This window comes from Chenopodium album, chromosome 8 (genome assembly GCF_948465745.1).
Source record: "Chenopodium album chromosome 8, dcCheAlbu1.1, whole genome shotgun sequence".
NCBI lineage: Eukaryota > Viridiplantae > Streptophyta > Magnoliopsida > Caryophyllales > Amaranthaceae > Chenopodium > Chenopodium album.
Genome location: NC_137841.1, coordinates 27,768,086 through 27,788,537, shown reverse-complemented (window position 1 = coordinate 27,788,537; position 20,452 = coordinate 27,768,086). Strand labels below are relative to the sequence as shown.

At 33.4% G+C, this 20,452-nt stretch overlaps 1 protein-coding gene across 1 annotated transcript; it reads left to right on the top strand.

The window, feature by feature from the left end:
- Positions 1 to 3,281: 3,281 nt before the first annotated feature.
- LOC145641796 (protease Do-like 8, chloroplastic) lies at positions 3,282 to 19,279 on the top strand. Its single transcript, XM_081692758.1, has 13 exons — positions 3,282 to 3,507; positions 3,591 to 3,721; positions 4,942 to 5,024; positions 5,147 to 5,245; positions 5,441 to 5,507; positions 11,900 to 11,975; positions 12,085 to 12,151; positions 13,494 to 13,711; positions 14,568 to 14,635; positions 16,468 to 16,547; positions 16,739 to 16,825; positions 16,979 to 17,086; positions 18,995 to 19,279. Exons 1-13 carry the CDS (start codon positions 3,377 to 3,379, stop codon positions 19,121 to 19,123), a joined length of 1,344 nt encoding a protein of 447 aa, XP_081548884.1. The 5' UTR covers positions 3,282 to 3,376; the 3' UTR covers positions 19,124 to 19,279.
- The last annotated feature ends 1,173 nt before the right edge of the window (positions 19,280 to 20,452 follow it).

Sequence of the window (20,452 nt, the reverse complement as noted above, 5' to 3'; positions counted from 1 at the left end):
TTCTGAAACACATTTACAGTTTGGTAAGGTGATGTATGGGAGGTTGGAAGTAGAAAAGTCAAAAGTAGCAGGAAACACCCTGGCATATTACGGGGTGTATAGGCAGTAGTAAAGCAGTGAGTATCCTTACTGCAGTTAGCATGGTTAGTACTCTGAAAATAGGTAGCAAAATTCCTACTTCTTGGAAAATCAATGTAAATGAAGTTGCTTCTTAGCATTCGAGTAAATAAATTTCCCTTTTTTCTCCTAGAAGTTGCAATTGATTTTGCCAAGGCCAAACAGACTTGTTCTATGCAAATGCAGCTTTTTGCTGCCTGTAAATTGAACATATTACAAACTCTTAGCCTTCACCCCAAGTTCTCTCTAACATTTCCCACAAAAACCATTCCGATTGATTTAGGCCTTGTTTAGTTCACTTTATTTTTCCTTATTTTAGAAAAAATTAGTTCAGATCATATTCAATCGGAAAAAATAAGTTTAGAGATCATCGTTTTATCTGCAATTTTTTATTGTTAGATATCTTTAAATTTGTAATGAAAAAAATTTATGAAAATTACATATTAATAAAATACACATTATTATGAATCTAACAAAACCTTGATATATTTTTATCTTATATATCATCGTACACTTAAGTCTATGTTTGGTAAAATTAGACAATAAAATCAGACCAAATCAAATAAGTTCAGATAAGCAAAAAATAAGGTGAAATTAATAAGCCCAAGTGACAATCCGATTCGACTTAGGATCTCAAATCGGAAGTTACTAAGCAAGCAATCAAATATTCCCACCGTATTTTATTACTTGTTCTACTTTTGTTTTGCGCAGTAGTTTTTACTTACACAATTTCTTTTGTTAGAAACTTTTAACATTTAGCGATCGTATTTAATTACTTGCTCAATTTTCTTTTTTGAAAATTTTTCACAATATTTTACAAAGTTCTTCTCTCTTAGTGGACCCCAAACTATCATACTTTAATATTTTGATATATTTTTTTTACAAGAATATTTTGATATTTTTGGATCATCTCTTCTCCCAACTATTATACTACTTCCATTACTTATTATGTGTAACAAAGAAATATTTTATATCTCACAAATAATACCCCTTTATTGCACATAATAAGAAACAGAGATAGTACTTTATTCTTTTACCAACCCCGCTTCTTATTTTGATTACGAATATTTGGGAATCTACGTGAAATTTACTACCTTAGGTCTTGTTTAATTCACCATATTTATACTTATTTCAGAATAAATAAGTTCAGATCAGATTAAAAAAAAAAAAAAAAAATCAGATTAGATCATTGTTTTATGTGCACTTTTTATCGATAAATATTTTTAATTTTGTAATGAAAAAATTATGAAATTCACATATTACTAAAATACACATTATTCCGAATCTAAGAAGACCCCGATTGATATATTTTTTCCGCATATGTTATCGTATATTTAAGTCAAAGTTTGGTCGACCTGACATTCAGGCCAGATCAGATCAGACCAGATCATATAATAAAAAATAAAGTGAACCAAATAAGTTCCAAGTCAATAGGAATGGAACAAGATCTAAGCCATAATATATTGATTTGATTAACTTGAAGCTCATTTTCATGATCCGACTCATTGCTCAACTTCTCATTAGATATTTTTTTTTTTTTTTTTTTTTTTTTAATTTCTAGTTCATATGTATTGTTATGGTAGAATGTTATGAGTATTAGAAGTTGCATTTTGAAAAGGGAATATTAAGGCCCTGTTTGATTCACCTTAATTTTGCTGAACTGAAATTATTTTTACTGAACTGAACTTATTTTTACTGAACTGAACTTAATTTTACTAAACTGAACTTAATTTTACTGAACTAAAATTATTTTTACTGAATTGAAATTATTTTTACTGAACTGAAATTATTTTTACTGATTTTCTATTATAATTCTTCTTTAAGAAAACTGAATTTTACTGAATTGAATTTATTTTTACTGAACTGAAATTATTTTTACTGAACTGAAATTAATTTTACTGAACTGAACTTATTTTTACTGAACTGAAATTATTTTTACTTAATATTATTTTTTTAAGGTGAATCAAACAGGGCCTAATTAAAGGGGCTCGTTAGTAAAGTAACATAATATGGTTAGTAATTACTCCGTAAGTGTTTAATGATGGAATAACCATAAAATTTGCTTAACAAGGTCATTAGGTGCATTATTACAAAGTAGGGTGTCACTTTGTGGAACAAAAGTTTTGTAATGCAACCATATGGAAATTTTGAAACTGAGAGGATACCATATAGAATTTCCCTATTTATAAATTACCAAATTGGTTATTGGTGTAGTGGTGATTGAGCTACACTTGGTAAAAAGGACCTCATATTTTTTCTCATAAAACAATAATAACTACTGAGAATTGATGAGAACCGAATGCGAATTAACTCAAATTGTGAACTGGGTGGAACACCAAAAAAAATACAAAGTATTCCCTCTTTATTTTTTTTTTATTTTTTTTTGTTAAAAGTATTCCCTCTCTATCAATTACCTTATACGATGGTAAAAAGATACTTCCTCCGTTCTTTTTTACTTGACCCGCTTTGACTTTTACACTATTCACCACTCCTCCTTTGACCGTGTTTTGTGAATAATATTTAAAGAATAACAAATTCATGTAACATATTTTTAAATTCGTCTCAACAAGTACTATCATAATAACTAACTTTTCTAATTTTTACTTATCGAGAATTAAAGTTATTGATCGTTAAAGTTTTGCATTGGCAAGCGTGATAAAAGAAACAGGTCAAGTAAAAAAGAACAGAGGAAGTAATTAGGATCACCTGATATCTTAATCCATGATTGGACCATAATCAACAAGCAAATCATATCCATGTACTTGTATAATGAGACAAGATCCTGATAAGACATTCCTCACGTACCAAGACCGTTGTATATTTGTACATCCTAAATAGTTGACAAGTATTTAAAAACCAAAATTCCGTGAATTGAAAATTTGGGTATGCATTCATTTGCAACTTAACGTACTTGGCTGTCGTTATTATAATTTATTTTTTTTTTACTTTTTTTTTTAACATGATTGAATGATTTAATTAATTCTTTTTAACATAATCAAACTTGAAAATAAATGGTTTAATTATTTATTTAATTCTTTTTAACATAATCAAACTTGAAAATAAATGATTTAACTCGATTTTACTAAATCCAACTCATTTATCCAAATTGAGTGTTGAGACTTGTGAGTGCACTTTCCACAAAATGAAAACAACATCGATAAATGAATTGATGATAATGTGTTTGCCTCTTTGGCTTCCAATTGTTGATGCCTCCTACTAGAAGAGCAACAGACTTATCATACCACAACATAAATTACAAATGCAGGTGCTCTCAATTTCAGGTTGTTGCACCATTCCTTCTTCCCCAACAACCAATGTCACCAAATGCCTTAGTCGCAGAGACCTTTTCTTCGATGGGGTCTCCTCCATTTGTTCTTCTTCTTCCCAAAGGTTATTCCTTTTTATCTCTCTTCCAATTTCGTGAAATTTCAATGGGTTTGAATTTCTTACGACTTTTGTTTGTATTCTTGCAGAATTGATGATTGCGGAAGTAATAATTTAGTTGATGATGAAATTCGGTCAAATTTTCCCTTTTCAACTAGGCGGGCTTTGGTTCGGAGTTTGGGGTTTTGTTCTTGTTATTATCTTTCTACCTATTTTCCAGGTTTGTTGCTGAAATTTTATGGTGATTTTGTTTTTTTTTTTTTATTTTTTAATGTTATTTGCATTGAGAATTTTCCATTTAAATATGAGGTTGATGATAATTGAAGTGCGGCAATGTGTTGATTTTATTTTATTGTAAATTGAGAATATGTTGATTTTGTTTTATTGATGTATTTTTGCTTGGGATTTTGAAACAAGTTGCCACACCAATTTCAACATTGGAAACAAAAAAGGTTCAAAATTTCAAATAAGGGTTAATAAGATAAATTGTGAAAGATAAGGTCAATTTACAATTAAGGGGTTACAATAGGTTAAGCATTCTTCGAGTTTTCATACTTTGGAAGCGTGTCAATACATCATCATCACTAAACTCTAGTCTAGCAAAAAGTATCATTTGAATATAAATGGGTCATTGATGAAAACACAATTTTCAATGCTCGTGTAAACCAATTTGTAAGAAGTATGTTTATTTGTATAAGATATTGAAGGTTGCAATGATATATGGTGAATAGTAGGATGAGAGAATGAGGTGTTTGGAGAAGGGGATCTTTAGAGACAATGCTTGGATGTTCTTCTCAAGATATGGAACTTAATTGTTTTGTACTTTTGTCCAAAAGGATTAAAATTATGGGTGGATTTCAAGGTCATAATTTGGAAAAATAATGGATTCTACTGGGATTCATGTTTTGCTAAAACATGATGACAAAATTTCTTCGTCTCCACCTGTCCTGCATGAGCTTCAAAATTGTGAATTGAGTGTTGATGAAACTGCCTTACAGTACTTCCTATGTATTGAGGGAAAAGGGGTGGGTGGTGGGGTTACATTGTGATATTGGCAAGATGTTCCTTATAGGGTGTTTCGAAGTTGGATAGGGTCATGTATAATGGAGTTTATTTGAGATACTTGATCAAAGCTCTACTGATTTTCTTCTACCTGCTGTACCTTGTGTTTCTGATCAGCTCTTGCCTCAGTCAATTTTGTGCATCATCAGTCCCTTGAACCTATGAGGGTACTGCCTCACTTGCATAGTCATAGATATGTTTGCACTTAACTTAGTGCTCTCACCTGAACTTTCCTTTTACACAACTCTAACCCAGATTTTCAAATGTTTGTGTAAAACCTGAATGTATTGTGTAAAACCTGATTTGCAATTTTTAAGAAATGTTTTGTGAAATATTTTCTTATGCTTCTAATTGCCTTGACTGCATATGGATTTACAGCTTTTGCACTAGGGGATCCATCTGTCACAATTGAAGAAGTAACACCTTCAGTTTCCCCTTCTGGGCCTCTATTACCCGCTGAGGTTTGCTTTCCTTAGCAATTCAACTACTGTCTCTCTAGTTTAATTATGTTCTTAGTGGTGACTTCTACACTTTATTTACTGAATGTTCATGGCAGGTGAATTGATATCTATGTACTTGACAGGAAAGAGTTGTTCAGCTATTTGAGAAGAATACGTACTCTGTGGTGAACATCTTTGATGTAACATTGCGTCCCCAGCTCAATATTACAGGTGTGGTTGAGGTAATTACTCATAGCAAATATTGGTATTACTCAGGGTTATGTGATTACTGATTAGTTCCATCATGTGTACGTGATTAGCTGTTGCTATTCAATAAATGTGCAGTCTAATCAGCTTTCTGCTTTTTCAACTTTGGCATTCTTTGAGTTTTGACTCTCTAGTGATGCAGTTTTAACATGGTTATAATTGTTGAACAGGTTCCTGAAGGAAACGGTTCAGGAGTAGTTTGGGATGGACAGGGCCACATTGTCACAAACTATCATGGTAAGGTTTGAGAAATTATTTAGATAATTATCCAGGTTATAATTTATCCTTCTTTGTATCAACTTCCAACGGTATGTTTGAGAAAGTTAATGGTCCTTGCCATGTTTTTTGCATACATTATTATAATTTTTTTTTGTCCGTCTTTCTTTAAGGATGATGTTCGATAAGAAATGAATTCATTATTATGAATATGTGACTCTTCACCTACATCTTCTCTGACCAATTGAAAATGGTTACATCAGATAAAACTAAGTAAAAAATGTTGGAAAGTGCAATTTTTTTGACACAAGGGCTGTCACCACTATAAGCAACAATTTAAGATTTGTGGACGAGTAAAAAGAAACTAGGTGCTGGGTTCATAAGTTTCTAACCTTTGTCTCTAAAGAATGGAACATCAAAAATTTCAGGAGAAATTAATTTATGTATTTAACAAAGAAGTTTAAGTTAATGCATGTTTTTGGGTTTGCTTTCTCACACTAATCTTTTGACACAGCTGTAATTCCAATTTATTCTCCACTTTCCAATTATGATCAATGAGAATTTTCTTGAATTTGTCTTAGAATCACTTAAAAAAACAATTTGTCCTGATGGTATATCGGAAGAAGTGTGGATGTGCTTGGGTAAAATTGGTATTGATTCATTAACAAATCTCTTTAACAAGATATGGATAGCTACAAGAATCCCGCAAGATTGGAGGAAGAACACCTTGGTCCCAATCTATAAAAACAAAGGAGACATTCAAGATTAATCTAACTATCTAGGGACCAAGCTTATGAGATACACTATGAAGTTGTGGGAAACTAGGAAAGGGTGATTGCACATAGGTTGAGGGCTTGTATAAGCATTTCGGATAACCAATTTGGTTTTATGCTTGGGAGTTCTACTATTGAAGGGATCCATTTGATAAGGCTAATGATGGAGTTTTATAGGGTAAAGAAGGACATTTATATGGTTTTATTGATTTTGAGAAGGCCTATGATAAGGTATACCGCAAAGGTACGTGGGCCTAGAAGAACATGTATTGGGATTTGTCAACAAATGTGAGGACATGTGATGGGTTGATAAAAGATTTTTCTATTACAATTGGATTGCTACAAGGGTCTGAACCATTTTCGTTTTGGTGTATGAAACTAGTTAGAGGTCTGATAGCCAAAACACCACGTCGGTTGGCTACTCCGACGATATAGCTCTACTTACTCCTAGATAAAGAAACACCCCTAGGAATAATTGAGAGAAACCTTGGATACAGAAGCAACACCAAGGATTAGGGAGGATGCTCAACCTTAGAACACTCAAAGTGTAATATATTTCATATGCAAAGCTTGTGTTTTACGGGTTACAACTATGGCTATTTATAGCTTTGATTCAGTACTATTACAACTGTCAAAATTGAACTAATTAATGCAAAAACCTAACTATTGTTGAGTTGGGATATTGCCGACATGAGCTTCTAGAAGTGGTCAAACTGGATGGAGGGCTGGCTTCTACAAAAAAAAAGCTTGAACCTTAACAGGGATGGCTTCTAGAAAGAGTACTTGAACCTTAACCTTGTCAAAAAAATTTTAAAGTCGTACAACTCCAACAATATTGGTCGTTGAACGACGTCACCAAGCTTGCTTTGAAAGTTGAAAGCCAGCAAGCAAAGGAGAAAACTGGATTCAAGTTTGTCTCTAAGGAGAGCTCTTATCGTGGAAATACTTCAACAAAGTTTCCATTGAAGGCGAACTCTAGCACATCAACGAAGAAGATTGAGAATCCAATTGCAACAAGTAAATCGCAAAGGCAAGGTAACAATAATTCCACTTTAAGAAGATGTTTTAAATGTCAAGGATTTGGACCCATTGCTTCTGAATGTCCAAATTCTCGAATGATGTCTCTTGTTGAAGAGGAATTATTAGAAGAAGAGCATGTTGAAGATAACCTTGAGAATGACAACAATGAAGAGGTCTTGCACAGTTGCACGCTAACGAAGACGAATCATTAGTCATTCGTTGTATCCTTAATGCCACCCCGGTAAAAGAAGATGAATGGTTACGCAACATTTTCCACATTCGAGGTACATATCATGGCAAAATATGTGATGTCATCGTCGATAGTGGTAGTTGTGAGAATGTGATTGTCGTCACCATGGTCTAAAAATTGAAGCTGCCTACGAAGGATCACCCTTATCCCTACAAGCTTACATGGTTGAAGAAGGGGAATGATGTCAAGGTCTCTAAGAGATGCCTCGTTTATTTCTCCATTGGGAAGAAATATCAAGATAAGGTATGGTGTGATGTCATCCTTATGGAAGCTTGTCACCTACTTTTGGATCGCCCATGGAAGTATGATCGTCGTGCAATTCATGATGACTTTCATAATACTTATTCCTTTGAAAAGGATGGTGTCAAAATTGTTTTAACACCACTAAAAAGGGATTTGTTGACAAGGCTAAGCCAAGAGAAGAGCTCTGTTGTGTCAGAATCAATGTTTACAATGGCCTTGGAAGAATCCGCTGTTGCTTGTGTTTTAGTTATGCTCGAGGAAAATCAAGAAGATCTAGGAATGGCGGATGAAATCCAACCTTTACTTAGCGAATTCAGTGACATTGTGTCGAAAGAAATTCCTGATGGTTTACCTCCAATGCGTTATATTCAACATTGCATCGACTTTGTTCGTAGAGCACTCATCCAATACAAGGTTGCCTATCGAATGAGTCCAAAAGAGCATGAAGAGCTCCAACGATAACTCATCGATCTCATGCAAAAAGGATTGGTACGTGAAAGTGTGAGTCCATGCTCAGTTCCATCACTCCTTGTCCCAAAGAAAGATGGATTGTGGTTCATGTGCATTGATACTTGTGCCGTCAATCGAATGACTATCAAGTATCCTTTCCCATTCCGCGCCTCGATGATCTACTTATCAATTACATGATGCTGTTGTATTCTCGAAGATTGATCTACGAAGCGGATATCATCAAATCCGAATGATGCGACCTGGAGATGAATGAAAGACTACCTTCAAGACTAGAGATGAATTGTATGAGTTATTGGTCATGTCGTTCGGTCTTTCCAATGCTCCTAGCACCTTTATGCGATTGATGAATTAGGTATTCTGCCCTTTCATTGGCAAGTTCGTAGTTATTTACTTTGATGATATCCTTATGTACGTTCGAAGTTCAGAAGAGCATATGGATCATCTGCAACAAATTTTCCAAGTTCTTCGTGAACAAAAGTTGTATGCCAATCTGAAGAAATGTCACTTTCTCACCGATAAAGTGGTATTCCTTGGATATGTTATCTCTGGCAATGGGATCGAGATGGATCCTAGCAAGATTAAAGCCATCAGTTCCTCAATCAATACATGGTGTTCGCAGCTTTCATGGTCTAGTAGCTTTCTACCGCCGAGTCATCAAAAATTTCAACACTATTGCTGCCCGCTCACTGAAGTAATGAAGAAGGAGAAGTTTGAGTGGACCTCAACCGCTCAACAAAGCTTTGAGAAATTGAAGATCATGATCACCCATGCACCAATTCTCGCCTTGCTGGATTTTGATAAGCTTTTCGAGGTAGATTGTGATGCTTCGGGAGTTGGTATAGGTGCAGTCCTCGTCTAAGAGGGACGACTGATTGCTTTCTTTAGTGAAAAGTTCAATGAATCAAGGCGCAAGTACTCAACATATGAGAAGGAGCTCTATGCAATTGTACCTTAGATCATTGGAGTCACTATCTTTTAGCTAAAGAGTTTGTGCTCTACTCAGATCACGAATCTGAAGCATCTTCACAGCCAAACTCCAACATCGTCATGCAAGATAGAGCGAGTTCTTCTCTCCTTTCCACTTTGTCCTCAGGCACAAATCTTGGACACAAAACAAGGTTGCTGATGTCCTAAGTAGAAGACGTGCCTTGTTTTCCACTCTCCAAGTCAAAGTCATTGGTTTCGAGGTTCTCAAATACTTATATGAAGATGATGAAGATTTTGGAGAAATTTGGAAGGCTTTTTGTCTCCAGAAGGTACGTGTAATAGTTGCATTGCATATATTCTTTGAGTATTTTATTGAGTTTTTTCTTTGAGTATTTTATATATATTTTTTTTTTAAAAATTAATTAAAGCTTGTGGTATGCACTTGAATATAATATTTTTAACATATTAATAACATAATTAATAATTAGTCAGGAGGCCTTCACCGCCATTTTCATCAACAAGATGGCTACTTATTTAAGGGAAATCAATTGTGCTTGCTAAGATGTTTACTACGTGAGGTGATACTACATGAGTGTCATGCCGGTGGTCTTGCTGGTCATTTTGGTCGTGATAAGACATTGGGCATTGTTAAAGAAAATTTCTATTGGCCCCACATGGTTCGTGACATCGATGGATATGTCAAGCGATGCCGAGCGTGTCATATTGCCAAAGCCCGAGGTCAAAACACCTGTCTTTACCCACCCACCATTGTCGGTGGTGCCTGATGCTCATGAAGATGTTAGTATGGATTTTGTTGTTAGGTTACCTCGTACCCAATGCAACAAAGATTCCATCATGGTTGTTGATCAATTCTTGAAGATGGCTCATTTTGTTCCATGCAATAAAACTAATGATGCCACGCAGATTGCTGATCTTATTTTTGAGAAATTGTACGGCTACATGGAATACCAAAGATTATCACTTCTGATTGAGATGTCTAAGTTCATGCGTCATTTTTGGCGAACTTTATGGCGAAAGTTGGGAACATAGTTGCAATTTTGCTCAGCCGCACATCCTCAAACTCATGGTCAAACTGAAGTTGTCAATAGGACTCTTGGGAATATGATGAGAAGTCTTGTAAGCAAGAACATCCGACGGTGGGATGTGTTGTTAACTTAAGCTGAGTTCGCCTACAATTGTTCTCCGAGCCAAACCTCCGAGCCAAACCACTGGTGAAGATCATTTATGGTAAAAATCCAACTACGCCAATTGATCTTGTTCCACTACCCTCTCTTGACCACTTTAGCAATGATGCTGATGAACGAGCTAGAGAAATCAAGAAGTTGTATGAGAAGGTTCGAGCTCAAATTACAAGGCAAAATCAACGCTATTAATCACAAGCGAACAAGTTTCGTAAACCAGCTAGTTTTAAGGAAGGAGATCTTGTTTGGATCCACTTAAGGAAAGAAAGGTTTCCCAAAGGAACACATGGTAAACTCAAGCCCGAGATAATAGACCATTCAAGGTCCTAGAACAAATCGGGGAAAATGCATACAAGATTGAGCTTTCGGGGGAATACAATGTTTCCGCTACATTTAATGTCGCTGATTTATCCCCATATTACGAGGATGAGGAAGAGCAAAGACTCGAGGTTGAGTCTTCTCCAATAAGGGGAGTTTGACAAGGTTAAAGTTAAAGTACTCTTTTAAGAAGCCAGCCCGTTAAGGTTCATATACTCTTTCTAGAAGCCGGCCCCTCCATCCAATTTGACCACTGCTAGAAGCTCGTGTCGGCAATAGCTAGCTCATGTCGGCAATATCCCAACTCAACAATAGCTAGGTTCTTGCATTAATTAGTTCAACTTTGACAATTGTAATAGTACTGAATCAAGGCTATAAATAGCCATAGTTGTAACCCGTAAACTCAAGTTTTGCATATGAAATATATTACACTTTGAGTGTTCTTAGGTTAAGCATCCTCCCTAATCCCGTGGTGGTGTTTCTGTATCCAAGGTTTCTCTCAATTATTCCTAGTGGTGTTTCTGTGTCTAGGAGTAAGTAGAGCTGTATCATCGGAGTAGCCGACCGTCGTGGTGTTTTGGCTAATTCAATCAGACCCCTAACTAGTACGCCGAGTACGGTGTCAAAAATGTTGACAATGCTAAATCTTTAATTTATCATATGTTTGTTTTGGTACTTTTTTTTTCAGATTTTTTTTTAATAATTTATGGTAAAAAAATTTTCCATACCCATATCCTGAAAATTTTGGATTTGCTGTTTTCCTTCCTCGTACTCATATACGTCCTTGTATCCCGTATTCGTGCAACCTAGTTGGTAAGTGTGGTGTGGGGCTGTGGCCACTATTCTATCCTATTCTGTCAAGCTGGTAGATAAATTTCTGTTTTTGTTTGTTTGATTGATAGATGTTGTATGATTACGTATTTACATCCACAAGTAACAAGTAATAAACTTCCAAAGAAGTGTTTATGTTAACTTGTACAGTAGTTATGATTGACATATTCACTATATAATGTTGGTAGACAAAAATGTTGACAATGCTAAATCTTTTCCTCTTGCAAATTTGCAATGCTGGATTGCTTTTGGTATTTTTCCTTTTGGCTTTACATGTAGTTATATTACAAATCCCATGAGAGCAATTAGAAAGAATACAAGGAAGGGGGGGATAAAAGAAAGATATAAAATAATGTTTACTTTTGTGGTGATATCCAGTGATAGGTAACTCGCTTTCAAATAATCCTAGCCCAGGACAAGTTGTTGCACGTGTTAATGTCTTAGCTTCTGATGGGTAAAATTACTATACCCACTTTTACCATAAATACTACTATATTTATTTATTTATCTAGAGTAGAATGACTGAATTACATGGCTTCTTAATGTGGATGACCTTCTTTCAGGGTTCAAAAGAGCTTTGAGGGTAGATTAATCGGAGCTGATCGTGCAAAGGATCTTGCTGTCTTGAAGGTTTACTCTTTTGATAATGATAATTGGCTTTCTTTTAATATTTTATATCATCTAACAGACTAACACCATGTGTTTATGCTTTCCGTAGTTATCACTAGTAATCTTCATATGTAGAATATAGTTGGTTTCTTTTGCACACATCATGATGTCTCCATCTGTTACAAATTTGATGCTTTTTTTATTTAATTGTTTTTATCGTAAGTTCAAATCATTATTCTATATACTCTACAGTGCATACGAGCTATTGAATATTTAGTGTAAATTGAATTTTGGTTGTTCATTGATCAAGGCCCACTTGGAGCTGTTCTAGCTCAATCATAGGAATATCTCTTATGAATCTTGAATAGAATTGTTACCAAGTCTTGGTAACATAAGCCTCAATTTATCTCATTTTTGTAATTTAACTATGAATAATACGTCTTCTTCTCCCTATTGTTGCAACAATTTGTTTTTGAACTATTCGTGTACTAAATTTAACCATATATTTTACTGTTTTACCTATTGTTAAAAACAAATGTTATTATGTAATTTGTTTCTAGATTAATCTAAAAGTAAATTCTCTAAATGTCAACTTATATTAACTTTCATTAATATGAATATTGATACTACCTCTGTTTCATATTATGTGCAACAAAGACCTTAATACAGACTCCTATGCGAAATTTGTTTGTGACTGTTAAATGGTGAGAGAAAGTTAGAGATGCATGTGATTAGAAGAGAGATAAAGTGAATTGACAACTTAAAAAGGAAAGAAAACATTTGTAGCATATAATGTTAGCAACCAATTTTGGTAATTGTTACAAATAATATGAAATGGAGGAATTATTACTAATTGTTGTAAAACATGAAAATCAAAATTTTGCAACTTTAAGAAAAATGGAAGTAGAAGATTAGTGTACTAAACAACGCATTAGAGATACAGTACATCTAGGAGTTATGTAATTCTCAAATTTCCTAATATAAGCTCTTGTCTTCGTTCTCATTTTCTCACCACAAATGATATTTCTTTAAATAAACCTGGAAAAGGTTTAGGAGGTTAGTATGTACACACTATTACACATAACTAGTTAGTAGTAATAATATTGGCTTTATAATGTTGCTTCTCTATGGTAGCTGCCCAACATTTTAAATTATATGTATTTTCTTATAATAATGTTGTCTAGATTTGTTTCTTAATCTCAGATTATTAATTTGGTGTGTACCATCTCTTTGGAATGTACGGACTTAACAGCAGTACAGAATGCCTGAAATCCTGTTTTAGCAGTTTCATATACATTGATTACAAATGATTCATTACATTTACGAATGTTTGTTGAATGATGATCAATCTATATACTTTCAGGTAGAAGCAGCTGCAGATCTGTTGAAACCCATCAATGTGGGGCCATCATCCTCCCTTAAAGTTGGCCAACAGTGTTTGGCAATTGGAAATCCTTTTGGTTTTGATCACACACTCACTGTTGGTGTTATAAGTGGATTAAATCGTGATATCTTTAGTCAGACAGGAGTTACAATTGGTGGAGGCATCCAAACAGATGCAGCAATTAATCCTGGGAATAGGTATGTCTGATTTCTAACTCCATCTAACCGATTGATGATTTTTTTTTTGTTTTACCACGTTACTTGAAGATCCTAAAGTCTGATTAAGTGCTAGGTCACACGACTTATAGTTACTACAGTTTCTCTTTTTTAATTTACAGTTATCTTTGTTTGTTTGGTTTTTTTTTTTTTTTTTTTTTTTTTTTTTTTTTTTTTTTTTTTGTTTTTTTGTTTTTGTTTTACCACGTTACTTGAAGATCCTAAAGTCTGATTAAATGCTAGGTCACACGACTTATAGTTACTACAGTTTCTCTTTTTTAATTTACAGTTATCTTTGTTTGTTTGGTTATCTATATGGCCCTGTTTGGGAGAAAGCTGAAAGCTGAAGCTGATTGAGTTAGCTGATTTTGACTAGCTGATTTTATTAACTGATTTGACTAACTTATTGTATTAACTGATTATATAAAAGTGTTTGGTAAATAGCTGATAGCTTAAAGGTGATTGAGTATGTGAAATGACCAATAAGCTAATTGTGAGGTAGGTAGTTTAGATAGGATTTTAAATTAAATGAGGTTATAAATGTCATTTCACAATAATTAATGAATAAGCTAATTGAAAAAGCTCCTAAATTGAGCTTTTTCAAAAAGAGCTTATTTAGTGGAATAAGCTCTTTCAATAAGCTTATTACCAAACACTTGTATTAGCTTGTTTGACTAGTCAATCAGCTAAAGTTAGTCAAATAAGCTAATATACCCCCAATAAGCTTACTACCAAACAAGGCCTATATATTTTTCAATTTCCCATCAGTTCTGTTGAACTGTTAACTGGTTTCTATTTTTTTTTTTTTTTTTTTTTTTTTTTGTGTATATGACAACAGTGGAGGACCTCTGCTAGATTCAAAGGGCAATTTGATTGGGATTAATACAGCTATATTTACTCAGACTGGTGAGCTTTTCCTTCTGATTAACGGATGGCATTTAAATATTTTTATTTAGTCATTAATTATCTTTAAGCTTCAAGCCTTGAAGCTATAGTACTGTTAACTACTGAATCTGTGAATGTAGCTTATGAATTGAGCTACTTCTTCAGCTAATCTTCCTACCACTTTTGAGTACTGCATCCCTTAAACTTTTGGGTACACAGTTTTAAGAGAGTAAGAATGATTAAGAAATTGAGTCAAAGGAAGTATTTTATCGTTTTCTAATGGAGAAAATAGAAATTGGGGACCCATAATAAATGAAAGTTAGAGTAATATTCCTTTTTTATTGTTAGGGATAGAAGGGTTTATAGTTCTTTGTATGATGAGAGTGACACCATACCTAAAAAGAAAATTGGAATTCCAATGGGACTTTACCTAAATGGAATATGGTAATTTCGTGAAGGGACACTACGCTGGATAGGGATTCAAGTTTGTATTTTCCCCTAATCTTTTTACAACTAGTTTGCCAGAACTTATTAATGTTGGCTACCAAAATTTTCAGCATTAAGCTACCTTTTTAGTCGTCATGAACTTTCTGTCAGTTTCAATGAACTCTCTATGGAAAGATGTTAAGTAGAGTGAACTAAATATGAGGTCCAACCGTTTTATTATGTTAATCTGTGAAGAGTTTTTAATGGTTATTAAAAAATTTATTTTTAAAAAAAAATATGCGAAGTGATTTATTTGCAGAATGTGCTTGAATCTTTTTAATGTACTACGTATGTAAATTATCTTTTAGCTTAATCTATACATCTCCCATGATTAATCCATTTTCTTTGGAAGTGTTTAGTTTAAAGATTAATACTCCCTCCGTCCTACTCAAAATGCCCCATATCCTTTAGTTCACTTTCTTAAGAGTTGGTTTTATTAAAAGCATGTGAGGTTGTATTTTTGTACTTTTGTGGTTGCACATGGGTTGTGAAATTATACTAAATGGAATGGGGTTAACTCATTAGGAAATCCATTTTTAGTATATGGGGCAATCTTAGTGGGGTAGAGGGAGTAAAAAAAATATTTTATCAAATTTGTTCATTTTCTAAAAGTAAATTAATATACTTCCTTGGCATGTTTTCGACAAAGGGACTGCTTATAGGAAAATGATTTGATTGATCTTCACTGATGACTTAATTAACATCACTCTACAAAGTTTCAAGTAGCAGGCCTTAATCAACACCAGGGAAATAGAAAATCAGCAAAACCTAACAACATCATCCTTGCTCAAGTTGAAAGACTACTTGCCCACCGAGACTGATCTAACACAATCTGAAACCTTGAAATCAGACATGTCGATTTTTTAACTTATGAACCAAACCCAATTCAGCCTCTGTGGTAGACATTCCACCTGTTATAATGTATCATTTTCTTATGAGACACTACTTCTCGGAGTCTTGCATATCATTCTCACGCATTTTCCATGCAATAATGGATTACAGGTCTCAAAATTGGATTTAAAATTATATATTTAGCTAGAAGTCAGCAAAATTATGCTGGCAAAGGCTTCCATATACATTTTAACCCCCAAATCTACAAAAAGTCATCCTCCAGGATTGTTAATTGGGTGAACTTTACTATGTTGATACCTAATCCAAGAATGAAACCTATGACATATATCAACAAGAATTCAGCAAGACAGCGTTTAAGTTTGAAAGTTTCCAATGCAGGAAAATTAATGATGATTATTATACATACCCAGATAATTTAGGGACATGCCCAAAAAATTTTGTACCTTGAATTAATGGATGATTAAGAGATATACCTAGAAAAATTATTTGAACCTAATAGGAGTTTTTGGTTGCAGGTACATCAGCTGGGGTGGGGTTTGCTATTCCTTCTTCAACTCTACTCAAGATAATACCTCAGTTAATTCAGCTTGGCAAAGTAAGTGACTTTTTCTCAGACGTCTCATGATAATTGAGTTGGATATATTTTAATATAGGAATGTGAGTGAGAGAAAGGAAGTATTCTTACTTTTTAAAATAAAGTAATAGAAAGATAAATAAACTTGTAATTACTCAACTGTCAGTTGCCTGTATATAGAACTTCTACATGCTGATGATGTGCTGTTGAAGGTTGTTCGAGCTGGTCTAAACATTGAGATTGCTCCAGATTTGGTAGCAAGTCAGCTAAACGTTCGGAATGGAGCTCTTGTGTTGCAGGTTTGTGCATCGAGTTTATTTTCCCCTTACAGATAACTGTTTGAGTGTCATCAATTCAGCACTTTCCAAGTTACTTATTGAAAAAGAATTATCATTATCTCTTTAATTCATCAAATGAATAAATGAGTTAATAATTTTTAAATCTACTTGTAGGTTCAGGTGAACAGTATAGCAGCAAAGGCAGGACTACGTCCCACCACAAGGGGCTTTGCTGGGAAAATTATTCTGGGAGATATAATTGCTGCGGTGGACAATAAGCCTGTAAGTTTGTATACCTTTTCCCATTAACTTCATATCCTTTGCAGTTTCATGATACTGGAGTTTAAGGAAATTTAATCTAGTTCATAATGCAAAGAACCATCTGGAAATAAAAAGGATAGAGAAATTATCAATGGTACACCCAAGGTTCGGGCTTTTATCAATGGTACACCCACTTAACTTTTGTTTATCAGCGGTACACCCAAGATTTCATACACTCATCTACAATAACCCTAACGTTAATTAAACGTTAATTTTAGCTTTCTCGATTTTCTTAACTTGAAAAACTCCCTTCTTTTTTTCCCTCTTCACTTTCCCTCTTTTATTTAAACTAACCCACCCACCCCCTCTAATTGTATATATTGTTTCCCTCCCTCATTTTTTTCCCTCTTCACTTTTTTCCTTCTTCACGCGAATTTCCGTCGTTACTTTCTTTTTTTTTTTTTTTTTTTTTTTTTTTTTTTTTTTTTGAATGTGAATGGCTTCTTCTGGCATGGGGTCTTCTAGCAACAGGATTGGTAGGGGTTTGTGGTTCAAATCAGTTAATTGCAATTGTAACCATATTTCAACCATTTAGACAAAATTTCATATACTTCCAAAAACCAAACAATTTTAAGCGAAATTCAAAAATTTAAAGGCTCAGATCAACACTTACCTTTAACAATCAACAATGAAGTGCAGAGTTCCCAGGAATTTTGTTCCAAACGTAAGTCAATTTAGGCACCTCACAGAAGCATAAATAGAGGAGAGACTGAGAAGGAAGAAGAAGACGAACGGTCTTCTGAATTAGGGTGTTTTTAATTTAGGTAGTTGGAATTTGGAGGGAGAGATTTAATGTATGTGGGGTAGGGGGCAATTTAGTAATTTAATTCTATTTTGTTAAAACTAACCTAAAATTAACATTTGATTAACGTTAGGGTTACTGTAGATGAGTGTGGGAAACCTTGGGTGTACCAATAATAAACAAAAGTTAAGTAGGTGTACCATTGATAAAAGCCCGAACTTTGGGTGTACCATTGATAATTTCCCAAAAGGATATTATGTTACGGAACACAGCTTATGAAGGTCTCAGATTGTAAATTGATTGGGCTATTTTAACTGAAACAACTTAAAGAAAAGGGATAGAAGCCCGCCCTTACAGCTGTCAGTTGGGGATATATATATTTTACTAGCTAGAAAGTACTTTGGCTAAGGAAGGAACAGATTAATATTTATCTGAGAATGAAATGCTATATGTTACTAGCTAATTACCATAACAATGGAAGTTACAGACCTTATAGTCTTATTTACCAGTAATGAAGTTTAAAAGCCGTTTTCTGTTTAGATATGTTCCTTTGAAGTAATAGATGTTATGAAGTTTACAATGTATCTCCAAAGTTGTATTATCGTCCCATACACTTAAAATTAAGAAATACAAAATTTCACCAATATGGCAATATGTAGTCCATATGCCAATGTGTTTCTGCGTTATCTCTTTATCACTCAATTTTGACAGCAATATTTTGAAAATGTAATCTTACTAGCTATTTTCAGACGCAAATGTTTTCCAGATATACCTAAATATTATGAAGGCTATCATTACCAAACTGAAGTATCTCCTTGACTCCTTGCTAAGTCCCTTGGTCCTATTATCTGTTAGTTATGTATAGTTCAGGTGTTCAATTTGCTGTTTAATTGTGACCATCATCACCATTGTTGTAAGACGTGAACCTATGTAGTTCAATGAAGAATTAGACCACAATTTCTACGATACCAACTATATCAGTGAAAAGAAGTGAAAGCAAAGTTCTGGTAAAGGGATAGTTCATTAGGTGAAAGGAATGTAAAGGAATATTTGGTAAGTCGCATGGCTCATGCAGTAGAACAAAATAATGTAGTACTTTGTGTGTAATTTATTCTCTGAATGGGCAGGTAAGAAGTAAAGCTGATTTAATGAGAGTACTTGATGACTACAATATTGGAGATGAAGTGATCTTGAAGATTGTAAGGGATAGTGAAACCTTAGAGGTACCACTTAAATTGGAGGAAACAAACTCCTGAATAAGTTAATATTCCTTTTTTTTTTTTTTTTTTTTTTTTTTTTTTTTTTTTCTTTTCTTTGTTTTCTTATAGCATTGTGAGTTTAGATTGAGTTGTAAACCTTATAATCAAATAATGTAAATTATATGAATCTATTGATACTTCCTCTGTTTTATTGTAGCGAATTTTAATTTTTGATATTTACGAATAATACATTTGGGCAATTTGACCTATAGAAATTACATGGAGGCTGCCCGAGTTTCTCATTTTGTGAAACAATGCTCATTTATTAAGGGACTAAAAGTGCAATATTATAGGTGAGACCGTATAATCGCTACTTTAGGTATTTGGTATAATTAGTACCGGTGTTGGGGGGTAAATCTGCTAATTCAAGTAGCGGTTGTATATCGATAAACAGTGCAAATAGTTGCTTTACTTTACAACTTTGTCATTTGAGAAACATATTTGTTTATCAATAAGAGAAAATAGGGCTAACTGGCTAAGGGCCTTAAGAAGAGAGAGATATAAAACCGTATAATCACATTGGATGAGTTAGAAAGAACGGAAGTATCTTGCTAAAGTTGCAAAAAAAAAAAAAAAAAAAAAAAAACATCAACAGCAATTTACTCATGGCAGAAGTAACAAATGTCTTTGAGGCGTTGGATAAGTTAACTAAAAGTAAAAAGATTAAATTAAACTGAACATATTCAATATATATTAGGAAAAATGGAACTTATATATATTAGGAAAAATGGAATGTATTTTAAATGCTATCCAATATCCAGGGTGTTTGTTAGCAAGATCCTTTACTCATTATATATTAGAAAAAATGGAACCTTTTGTCTTCACAAAGTATATGTAATAAACACTAAAAAAAAAAAAGCATACGTAATGGAGTAATGTTATTAGAGCAAGCTAAGCTTTATTTTACCACCATAATAAACAAATTGGAACAAAAATTGCAAATTGGATGGCAAATTTTGAAATTTGTATCAAATGCCAAGTTATAAATTAACTGTGTACTTTTGTTGACTTAATCCCATAATTGTCACCTAATTTGCATCTGGTTATAACTTGGATTTTCTCATATGATATTGTAGATTTGTAGGTTATCCAATATTTAATGAGATATCATTTTCCGGTTTTCATAATAATATATATATATATATATATATATATATATATATATATATATATATATATATATATATATATATATATATATATATATATATATATATATATATATAAAATCACTTTTTGAGTACTCCCTCCGTCCCTTTATTATAAGCCTATTATATATTTTTTTGAAACAAATAAGCATATTATATTTCTAATATTTATTACTCA

Excerpts from the sequence above, each read along its gene's own strand:
- LOC145641796 (XM_081692758.1), top strand. The coding sequence starts at position 3,377 with ATGCAGGTGCTCTCAATTTCAGGTTGTTGCACCATTCCTTCTTCCCCA. Across the intron at positions 5,508-11,899 it reads CATTGTCACAAACTATCATG|TGATAGGTAACTCGCTTTCA; the intron begins GTAAGGTTTGAG and ends GGTGATATCCAG. Across the intron at positions 12,152-13,493 it reads AGGATCTTGCTGTCTTGAAG|GTAGAAGCAGCTGCAGATCT; the intron begins GTTTACTCTTTT and ends ATATACTTTCAG.